The sequence below is a fragment of the Sebastes fasciatus genome, chromosome 24 (assembly GCF_043250625.1).
Source record: "Sebastes fasciatus isolate fSebFas1 chromosome 24, fSebFas1.pri, whole genome shotgun sequence".
NCBI lineage: Eukaryota > Metazoa > Chordata > Actinopteri > Perciformes > Sebastidae > Sebastes > Sebastes fasciatus.
The window spans coordinates 13,111,985-13,123,461 of record NC_133818.1 but is presented as its reverse complement, the minus strand read 5'-3'; the positions used below and the strand labels follow the sequence as shown (position 1 = coordinate 13,123,461).

At 42.4% G+C, this 11,477-nt stretch overlaps 1 protein-coding gene across 1 annotated transcript; it reads left to right on the top strand.

Annotated features, from left to right (window-relative positions):
• The first annotated feature begins 390 nt into the window (after positions 1 to 390).
• On the top strand, positions 391 to 9,740 carry igfbp5a (insulin-like growth factor binding protein 5a). The gene is made up of 4 exons (XM_074626819.1): positions 391 to 1,160; positions 6,613 to 6,818; positions 6,957 to 7,076; positions 7,185 to 9,740. The coding sequence occupies exons 1-4, from the start codon at positions 830 to 832 to the stop codon at positions 7,320 to 7,322; spliced, it is 795 nt and encodes a 264-aa protein (XP_074482920.1). The 5' UTR covers positions 391 to 829; the 3' UTR covers positions 7,323 to 9,740.
• The last annotated feature ends 1,737 nt before the right edge of the window (positions 9,741 to 11,477 follow it).

Here is an 11,477-nt window from a genome sequence, read left to right as displayed (position 1 = left end):
AGGTCACATTTTCTTCTTTTCCCTGCCAAGTTGTTTCTGCAGTAATGGCACCATTTTATATATATGACTCTTCCCTAAGAGGTCTGTAAACACTAAAACTACTTTTCTTCCACCCCCCTCTTTGAAAAATAACTTCTGAATCCAGCAGCATGGTTTTGGAAGCTCATTGGCTGTCATTCAAACAGCTATTTAAATTGAGTTTCCAGCAATGATGGTTGAAGTGATCTCGTAAGAAGCACAAGAAGAATAAAAACTGCTGTATTGGAGAGCCTGGGAATACTAAAGGTCTCATTGAGTCGCCTTCAAGGAGCATCGTCTCGTATCTGTCAGATCTGGAGGCATGCCAGCACCCGCCCTCTGTGGAAGTTGACAAGTGCGCCTCCCACTCCTCCGAAACGTTTGTTTGACAGACCCATCGTTGCAGGCTTCAGCCTCTGGCTGTTTCTTTTTTTTTTTTTTAAAAGAAAGGCAAGCTCACAGCCACAGATTATTGCATTTAGCTCACAAACCGGTGCGGAGTAAAAGAACCTACAGAGAGAGGAGTCTTTAGAGATTTGGAGAGATTTTAGCGCATTTTGGAGACGGAACAGCTTTGCGCGTAAAAGGCACCACTGAAGGGGAATATCCATACATCCAGATATTTTTTTGATATTTTTCTTTTTTAATTTATTCGTGAGACTGAAGGATTGTGGATCGTGACATTTGGCACCTGTGGATGCAACACCTGATGTTTGGACTTGCAAAAGAAAGGATTCAGCACAAGATATAGTTGATATTCGATTAAAAATTTACATTTTACAATTTTCATTTTGCGACATTGAACCTCGCCATGTTGCTGAGCGTCTCCCTCCTGCTGAGCATCATCACCGGCTGCTGCGTCGCGTCCTACGTGCCGTGCCAGCCGTGCGACCAGAAGGCTCTGTCCATGTGCCCGCCGGTGCCGGTCGGCTGCCCGCAGCTCGTGAAGGAGCCCGGCTGCGGCTGCTGCCTGACGTGCGCGCTCGAGGAGGGCCAGCCGTGCGGCGTTTACACGGGGCCGTGCACGCGCGGGCTCCGCTGCCTGCCCAAGAACGGCGAGGAGAAGCCGCTGCACGCGCTCCTGCACGGGCGCGGCGTGTGCAGGAACGAGAAGCTCTACAAGCTGCTGCACCCGTCCAAAGGTATTGAGTCATTAATGATGTCAGCTTCATTTTCATTATTTATATAAAAAATATATATATATATTATTTTTATTATATTATATTATTATTAATTTTTTTACATTATTTTTATTTATTTTTGTATTTATTTTTTTAACTATCATTATAGTTGTCCCATTATATTCCACTATAAGTCAATGACTGTAATTAAACTTCTCACTAATTAACTGAATTAATTGAGTCATTCATGATGGCAGCTTCATTTTTATTATTTATAAAAATAAAAAAAATGTTATATATTATTTTTATTATATTATATTATTATTATCTTTTTTATATTATTTTTGTTAATTTTTGTATTTATTTTTTTAACCATCATTATAGTTGTCCCATTATATTCCACTTTAAGTCAATGACTGTAATTAAACTTCTCACTAATTAACTGAATTAATTGAGTCATTCATGATGGTAGCTTAATTTTTATTATTTATTTAAAAAATGACATATTATTTTTATTATATTATATTATTTTTTTATATTATTTTTATTTATTTTTTTAACTATCATTATAGTTTTCCCATTATATTCCACTATAAGTCAAATAACAGCACTAAATGTGCACTGGTTAAGCAATATTATGATACTTGTGTCAGCTCTGATGGTGTTTCCATTGCAGAAATGATGTTTCAATTGTAGATCTATGAAGGGCTGTGATGCAGAGAAATAGCAAACAGCTGGATAGAGATGTTTCTTCTCCCTTGTCAATGCAGGAATGTTAATGAAGCCCTCAGCCCTTCATTTTTTTAGTCATCATAGTTGTCCCATTATATTCCACTATGAATGAATGAATGAATGACTTTATTTTGAACATAAAAATAAAATAAAAACAGATACAAAATAATAACAAACAAAACAAGAATAATAGTGTCCGAAAAGGAGTAGGTAGAAGTAAAACTTATATTTTATCTATACCCCCTTTCGCACTTCTCCTCTAATAACTCATATAGAATGATAATATAATATAATATATAAACTATCCCAGATTTATTTACATCCCAAATGAAATATATGAACAGCATCCCAAGTTTATTTTACAACCCAGATATCCATCCGGAGTTAAATAGTAGATATAAACCAACCCTTAACACAAACCCTTATCATAACTCTTCCTCAACCATATACCTCCCAAAAATATCTTTTTCGTATAGCTTTTTAAAGTGATTTATATTTGTGCTCGCTTCAACCCACTCCACAAATCCACCCCACAGACTGAAATACACATTATTGCGGTTTTAAATTTGACCAAATCCATGAATTTCAATGCATGTGACTTTAAAAACAGTGACTATAAGTCAAATAACAGCAGTAAATGTGCACTGGTTAAGCAATATTATGATACTTGTGTCAGCTCTGATGGTGTTTCCATTGCAGAAATGATGTTTCAATTGTAGATCTATAAAGGGCTGTGGTGCAGAGGAATAGCAAACAGCTGGATAGAGATGTTTCTGCTCCCTTGTCAATGCAGGAATGTTAATGAAGCCCTCAGTGACACAGTCAGACAGAGATGCAGTAAATAAAGTAAAAAAGATGGAGAAATGAGCTCCAGACTGTCCAAAAATCACTTTACACCCTGTCATAAAAACTCCAACATGTATGAGTTTAGATTTTCTCCAAAAGGTGAAGTGAGTTTAGGGGCCAAAAACTCTGTCTCCTCTAGTCAACTCCTGACACCTGTCATTACCGAGGCACACGACTCCCAAAAAAGCCCCCGTGCGCCTTGACCCCGTGAACTCTGTCAACAATCGGTGCCGAGCGTCGATCAACCTGTCATCTGGGTTTGAAAAAAAAAGCCCTTGTGGGGCTTGCGAGCCGTAAATCAGCAGGTTTTCGTGTGAGTGGCCCCGTCGCCTCGGGGCCCCCCAGCCCGACATAAAACAAGGGAGAAGATTACAGGTGGTGCTCTGCGAGAGAGGCTCCCTTTTTGGCTCCTTTTGAATGGCGGTTCTGGGACAGTCACTGTGTCTGCTGGGGAGCGCCTTTGTGGGAATTGGCTTGTGCACTCTCGAAGGTGCGAAATCATATTTTTTGCCCTTCCTCTATACAGTTTCCTTTCTTTTTGCTTTTCTTTTGTGACTTTTTCTTCATCCACCACCTGTGCCGTTTCCCACACCTGCACCTTTTTGTCTCCATTCTCTCCCACCACACCGCCTCTTCTCCTCTTTCCCTTCCTGGCTGCTGTCCCTCTTCATCTTTTACACCCTATTCTTCTTCTCCCCGCCACCCATCCACATCCACAGTTTCACCCTTTTCCATTCTGTGTTATGCTAAGTCCAGTAACAAACAGCAGAAGATAAGAAAGGGGGAAATACTGCCATACAAATGTATCAGTCACATTCAAATTGGCCTTTATTACAGTCCTTTTTTATTGTTTTTACTATTACATTTTTGTCAATTAACTCTTTGGCTGCCCCCACAAGATCATTCAGAGCCGCTCCGCATCTGAGAAATTGTTGTATAATCAAAAAATCTATTCAGTTTCCCTCCCGTTCCCACACTCTCCTCTGCTCCCCTCCCACCACTCTTTGTCAGTCCCACCCTGGTCTCTCTTCATCTCCCTCCCTCTCTACGTCTCGGCGCTGCAGGCAGGCCCAGGCTGTGCCGTGATTCAGCAGAATGCCGGCTGAGCGTGGGTTACTGATCCCCCTCCCAACCCCCATCTGTCTGCCCGTCAGCCAGCTTCTCCATTAACTCCACGTCTCTCCTGCTGGGCGCTCTCTCTCGACACATAAATTAAACAAAACCCATATGCACGCTGATGAATACACACCTCGTGCACTAATTTCCATTTTATAGACGCTCGAGAGGATGAGCCAAAAAGGTGCATAAAATGTAGCAGGAGTTGCCAAAAAGGTTGGCTGCACCATGCAATTGTGAATTGTGCGCACATTGATCATGTGTCAAAAAGCTGTCATTCAAACCTGGATGAAAGCTGAAAACAGTAGTATTTAGTTGCCTTTTTGCAAGTGCTGGGAACATGAAACTCCTCTGCAACGTTATCTGGACAGATTTCACGTTTTCCCAGATGAAGTGAGGAAAAGAAACTCCTTGTCAGGAGCAAAGGAAAGAAAGAAAGAAAGAAAGAAAGGAGTTTTCTGTCCTGCAGGGATCCGTCTCTCTGGGATCGCCGTGTCTCCTAATTCAAACAGGAGGAAAAAGTGCGAGGAAGATGCAGAAGAAAATGAAAGACGTGATCAGTCAGCAAAAGGTCAGATTAGACAAACTGGAGGATTAGCAAGTGAGGACTTGATTGGGTTTACGCTGGCTGCTGATCTGCTCTCTCTGGAGGAAAATAAAAACTGTGTCAGCAGGAAACTGGAGGATGGGGGAATCTCTCATTTGTTCCAAGAACCTGTCATTATGTGGATGGGTGACATCATCATCATCATCACTGGGGGGTGGAGGGGGCTTTAAGCATCATTTGCAACGTGGCGGCCGTGACCTTGTTTCACCGCCCAGTTAGCTTTAGTAGCTTAGCGATCACGCCAGTTGCAGGAACGGAGGAGGGTTTATGTGCAGAATCTGGAAACGAGTGCGTGACACAGCAGTGGAAGCGGGCCAGCTGTGGCTTAGGACGCATACGAGGCTAATGCAAGCTATAAATGAAGTGAAATATCAGTTTAAAGTGCTTTTGGGAAAAAGGAAAGCCGCAGCCACTCGTTCTGGCCCTCGACACAGCCGCTGTGGTCATGTGAATGGAGGGTGGGACGAGGGGCGAGCGCTGAGGTTTGTGCGACTGTGTGCGACTCCCCCCCCCCCCCGAAATGAAGCAGTATTTTTGCACAGATGAAAGATGCATGTACACGAGGGTTTTCTGTGGGGGTTGGGACCCAAAATGGGCTGCGGCTGTTTCTGGTGGCTTGCCACATGACAAGTGTAATAGTATGTTTTCATGGGCCTGGGTGCCAGGGTGAGACTAAATATCTCATTTGGGTCACCGGCTATAAAAGTTTTAAAACGCCTGGTCTACATATACCCCTAACTGGCAACCTAACCTGCCATAAATGTAGGCTATGTTGTTCCGTATGTCAACACGTCCAATCTGAAACTGGCCAGTAGCCACTAACTGCTAAATAAGCATTTAGCTGGTGCAGTGAAATCATCACGACGTGTTGTGACATTGCCAAACTCTCCTGTCCTGTAGGGGTGTAAGGAAATATCACGATATCATGTGACACTGTATCGATTCTCAAAAACAATGTATCGATATTTTAATATATATTATTTTGATTAGTAGTTTACAAATGAGAACTATTCTTTATTTTATTTGCAAAGAGATGCGCCCTCTCGGTGTGTGCGTCCTCTCAAAGTAGTGCTATGATGTTGGATGTTACAGGGACTGTGATAAACGCAGATCCCACTGTTCCGATTGCATAAAAAGTAGTTATTTAACGCAAGATTTTATGCAAATGGCGGTGTGTTCTTTATAGTATAACAGTTTTCCTAAAATTAGATTTTTTTAAAATCGCGATATATCGCCTTGCTTACAGTATCGCGATATATCTCGATATATTGAATCGTAGCCCTTGTATCGTGGTACGTATCGTATCGCCAGATTTTTTTTTTCAATACACAGCCCTACTGTCCTGTGCTTTTACGATTTTAATTTTAGGTGCATTTCCAGGTGAGAGCTATCTTAGTGCAGCAGTCTCTTGAAAGCAGCAGAAAAAATGCTTTGAAGCCCTGTTTTGCACAACATCACACCTGTGGACATTAAGCTGTTTGTAATAATTTAGAATCACCTGCAATCCTGCATGTCTTGTCATTTGTAATGTTCCGGGTGTAAATCACTGTGGTGAAAACAGTCTTTCTCTGATAATAGTAATCCTGTGTGCAAATCAAGCGTAATATGTATAACTACAGCTGGACACATTCTTGTTCTTGCTTCTGTTTGTATTCTGTCATCCCGTGCATCCGTTCATTTACACAGCGGAGCCACTGATTCTCCAACTTAAAGATTTCATGTCATTTAAGCAGCAGTAGAAGTGAAAGGGAGAGTTTTGAATTGGTTTCACATGGGATGCAAACTCCGGGTCTCCTGGATGAAAAGCCTTGTGTTATGTGTCGTGTGACTAGATGATGAAACCTACTAGTGGGTGTAGTAGGCTCCTATTGACCCACATCTATGGGGCGACTGATAACGCCTATTTAATAACCTGACAACATGCTAATCGGCTGTCCATCTTTATATACAGTCTATGGTGGTTACACTCCAAGAAGAGTGTATTCAAACTATCGGATTTGTAATGTTTTATGAGGAAGGAAATGCATTCAACACTTTTGTTAGGCCTCAAGGGTACACACCGTTTATTTTGATGTAAATATAACTTTACAAGAAAACCCCACCTTTAATAAAACCTCAAAACATGCATGATAACGCCGAGTGACCGCATCTGTCTTCGCCTCCCCTTATCAGAATCTCTCGACGACGCCGTGCTACCCGTCCCGGAGTCCGTGCAGCCCCAAACCAAGGCGCCCTTATATGGCAGGGACCACATCAGCAGCCGGAAGGCCCAGGCCATGAGGCAGGCCAGGGACCGCAAGAAGCAGCTGGCTAGGCAGGGACCCGCCAGCCACCTGGACTTCTCCCCGCTCAGCCTGGATAAACTGGAGCCGGAGTTCGTAAGTGAAGCAGAGATTGCAAACAGAGGGGAAATTAAGATAATGAAATCTGGGAATTTCTGGGGCAAACTGTGTGAAAAAGTGCATTTTGAACCATCATTTCTAACACACATTGTAACCATATGTATGTGTGTGTAGGGCCCCTGTGGGAGAAGACTGGATAATCTCATTCAGAGCATGAAGGACACTTCTAGGGTCTTGGCTCTCTCTCTGTACATCCCCAACTGTGACAAGAAGGGCTTCTTCAAGCGCAAACAGGTACGTCTTGTTATGTCATGTCATTTAGCAGCTTGGTTTTCACACAAACCCTTTAAACTGTCCAATAAAGCAGAAGGAATCGTTGACGTTTAACTCCATATTTTGCAGTGTAAGCCGTCTCGCGGTCGCCGGAGGGGCATCTGCTGGTGCGTCGACCGGTTCGGCGTGAAAATCCCCGGCATCAACTACGCCGGAGGAGACCTGCAGTGCAAAGACCTGGACAGCAGCAGCAACAGCAACGAATGAGAGTGAACTACTTTAAAAAAAAAAAAAAAAAACTGCCAATCAAGCTAGCACACTTAATGACTGCCAGTCAGGAAAATATGGCACAAATGCTTCTATATATGGTCGGGTGTGATGGACTGTTTTTTCTGTTTTTAAAAAGGGGAGCTAAACTGAAAAGCGTCCCCACTGACCGTGTACTATGTTTGAGGTTAGCTAACACCTCGCCTCTTTATATCCATAGAGAATAGAGGATTATATATATATATATATTTGTATGATATTGATAATCTGTTGGGTATTGCTAAATTTACTCCCAAGAAATTCTCAGACAAGACATATTTTCAATGTGGCTAAAAATCGTATTTTTGTCATAGTGGAGATGCCATTGAAGAGTCTAAATTAGCAATGTTTTATTCATTTTTAATCATATGGATGACATCCAGATGTAAAAATATTGTGACACGGATTTGCCAAATACTTGATTCTGATTGGTCAATCATGACGGTCTGTTATTTTTTTATAGCAGACCGTTGCTATGTATAACAGACCGTTGCTATGGGCGCAGTTCTGATGTCAGACTCTGGCGGACCATTTTTGTGTCAAAATTATTGATTTTGTTAGTAAGTAGCCGTGTAATAAGCGGGATAATGTACAGCTAGAGGGTCATTATTGTGAAATAAACCCCTTCAGGACGATGCGGCACCCCAACACGGGGTTTATTGCACAATAATGACCGGCTCGCTGTACATTACCCCTTACCTGACTTAAATCCTGCCCCCGACCTACTGCCGCTGACCACTTTCCCACTTGTAGGCGGCTTCGCCAACAAGGAAAAGTGAGGGAAGGGTTCTGCGGGATTCCTGCAGGAGGCTGGGTGTATTATACCGTCATCGAGATGGGAAAACCAAGTCATGAGTGTGCAGGAGACGGAGAGAATCAGCTGTTTCATGCAGTATGTCATGTCAGCGTGATAGCTATCATTGTTTGTTCAGCAAAAGCATTGGCCTGTTTTCATTCTCACAGAGCCGAGAAAATGGAGCTCAAAACTCAAGATAAATCCATAAAAATTCAACTTTAAATTTTGGGAAATCAAATAAGAAATGAGCAGCAGTATGCTTATGGGTCATGTATGTTTTTTTGCCAGTTAGAGGTGATTATTTTCTAAATCTAAAGTCAAATGTGAGGATGTTGACATCACCCAGCACTCATAAACAGCCCGTTCTCATTCCCAGCGTGTCAAATACCGAGGCTTTGTCATGGCCGTTGGCGTTTGTTCCATTAACTACAATGTAAACCCCTCCACGGCAACAGTAAAAGCTCCGAGAAAGTGCGCCAGGGCGGGCAGGATGGGTGGTGGATGGGTCCAACAAACACAAGTTTCCTTAACGTTACAATCAGCTGTTTGTTCGTGTCCCGTGTTCACAACGTTCAGCGTCATTTTCACTGTACAAAAGTAGCAGTTTTAAGCCCAACCATGTAGTTATTTCCTAAACCTAACTATAGTGGGTTTATTGCTTAAACCTAAAGTGACGCCAAGAGTAACTGTAGTGGTTCGATGGAAAATAAAGTGACGCCAAGGGGGCGGTATGTGACGAGTCGGGATGAAAACGTGTTGAAACAAACATACTGTATTGTACTGTAAAAGGTTACATATTTGACACTCGGGCTCCTTTTTAAAGGCCTTTTTTCAAGTCCAGACAGCCGCGTCCACTGTTTGTAAATGTATGTACAGCGTGTGCATGTGTCTGTATGTGTGTGTAATGTACTGTTTGTGCCATGCCCTTATAGTTCTCAAGTACAACAAGTTGAAATTCTACCGTCCGACAAATGTGGTTGCCGTGCATTTCCTTTCTCTCGCACACAAATCGTATGCAAATGCCCCGCGTTGTTTGTGTTTTCCACGCGTAGGGTCTTCCCCGCCACCGAGCAGGCAAATCTGTCCGCCGGCGGTGACTTGCTCTCAGGGTTAATCGGGTCCTGTATCCTGCAAAGAGCAAGGTCGCTGAGTTCTATGTAAATTCAAGTGCCTTCTGCCCCACGCCACTTTGAATTTTCATTTGCATGTGGGCCCATTGTGTTGTTGGACGAGGGACACAAAAGAAGGGAAGGTGTGGATGTGGTCTGAAAGTGTTTTTCAGTTGGTTGCTGACATTCAATGACAGAGGATTATTGTTCTAGAGTTCAAAATTAGCTTTTGTTGTTGTTCTAATCTTAACGTTCGTTTAACGTCTCTTATAGCGTCATGAGAGCATTGACGGCGGGCTCACTGATTCCAGCCCACATGTAAACACAACACAGTGACACTTTTCAGAATCTCAGTTAATTAATGTGAACATTATGGTGAAATATTTATCAGGCGTGTAATTGATGTACTCGTTTTTTTTTTTTTGTAATGACAAATCACTATTTAAATAAAGTTCATGTACTCACAAAAAAAAATGGCACATCTGCACTTTTTGTCTTAAATGTGTGAACGCTGCCAAATTGTTGAGTCAGTGGTTGTGTTTTTTCTTCCCGCTATCTCTACGACCTTGACACTCGTTTGGTGCTCCATGCAGGTTGTTTCCATCTGCTGTCGAAGGCGAAACTGCCTGTTGTTAAATAACTCACTGTGGCCAAAGATTCAACCCGTAGAGGGCAGCACAGCCACGTTTTGTGCAAAATTTACTTTTTATTTTCTTTTTAAACATGCTACCAGCATGGCTCTGGGTCCCCCACTTTGGTCCAAATATCTCAAAAACTATTGGATGGATTGCCATTACATTTTGTACAGACGTTCATGGTCCCCACATGATGCATCTTCCTGACTTTGGTGAGCCCCTGAATTTTCCTCTAGCACCACCATGAGGTTGACATTTGTATTTTTCACTTAAATATCTCAATAACTATGGGATGGATTGCCATTATGTTTTGTACAGATGTTCATGTACCCCTGCAGGATCAGGTCAAACTTTATCCAGTATTTGGCTTATGACCGTAGACTGTATATAAGAAGTGGACGTAGTCACTGTGACGTCACCCATCGGTTTGTGGACTGCTGTTTTGAAGCCTTGGGTTCAGCATTGTGGCCGTCGCCATCTTGGTTTCTTTGGAACCAGAAGTGACACGAGAGGGTGGAGCTAAGTACAACCGAACACTGAATAAGACATTTTAAGACAAAAACATGGATAACATCCTAGACCGGACAACGCCGTGGTAGCGACCTGTCAATCACAAGGTAGCCACGCCCTAAAGCATCCCCTACTTTATGGTCTACTTGACTCTAAATGGGACCATAATGTACTAAATGAACATCACGCTGTATTGAAGAAGACTTGAAACTAGCGATTGACACCATAAACTTATATTTACAATGTTTACTGAGGTAATGAATCAAGTGAGAAGTAGGCTCATTTTCTCATAGACTTCTATACAATCAGACTTCTTTTTGCAACCAGAGGAGTCGCCCCCTGCTGGCTGTTAGGAAGAATGCAAGTTTAAGGCACAATGGTAAAAAATAAACCATTTAACATCAGTATGATTGTGAGCATGTTTACATTAGCATTTAGCTAAAAAAAAATAGCTGCCCCTGAATAGACATATTTACATACAGCCTCACAGAGCCACTAGCATGACTGTAGTTTGTAATTTTAGTAACAGTGAGAAAAATGCAGATGAACTATCATCATCGATCTCCATCAGAGGAGTATTTTCCAGGATTTGAAACGTCTGTGCTGTAGTGCCAAAAAGCTGAGAATTATTGATGAATTTTCCAAGCCCACTTTTTCATTTTTAAAAGGTTTTTCTTTACTTTTCTAAAAATCCAAATTGTCACGGAACCTATTTTCTCCAACTCCCAATATGTAAGTTACTCGAGTTAATGTTGAGCCATGGACTTGTGATGTTTGAGAAATGCTTGTTGTGTTTTTGCTCACACAGGTGTTCCGTATAGGGGGGTTTTAATTGCCTGACCTGACCTACCAATTGGCTCCAAATGAGGGGAGATTGATGCCACCTGGGTTCATTCCAGAGCTCCTCCCTGATTGGCCACAGACAACAGGTGACAGGGTATAAAAGGTCATGGGAGACAGCAAACTGGTTGGTCTGTGTTTCCCACTCTCCAGGGAAATGGAGCATGGAGCCTGCATGGAGCGCGCCAAATTCAAAGTGTGTCCACGAATTAAAACACAGGCAGGC

What these genes read in the sequence shown, in the direction of transcription:
- igfbp5a (XM_074626819.1), top strand. Translation starts at nt 830, where the DNA reads ATGTTGCTGAGCGTCTCCCTCCTGCTGAGCATCATCACCGGCTGCTGC. An exon ending in ATAAACTGGAGCCGGAGTTC is followed by an intron (nt 6,819 to 6,956) that starts GTAAGTGAAGCA and finishes ATGTGTGTGTAG; the next exon opens with GGCCCCTGTGGGAGAAGACT. An exon ending in GCTTCTTCAAGCGCAAACAG is followed by an intron (nt 7,077 to 7,184) that starts GTACGTCTTGTT and finishes CATATTTTGCAG; the next exon opens with TGTAAGCCGTCTCGCGGTCG.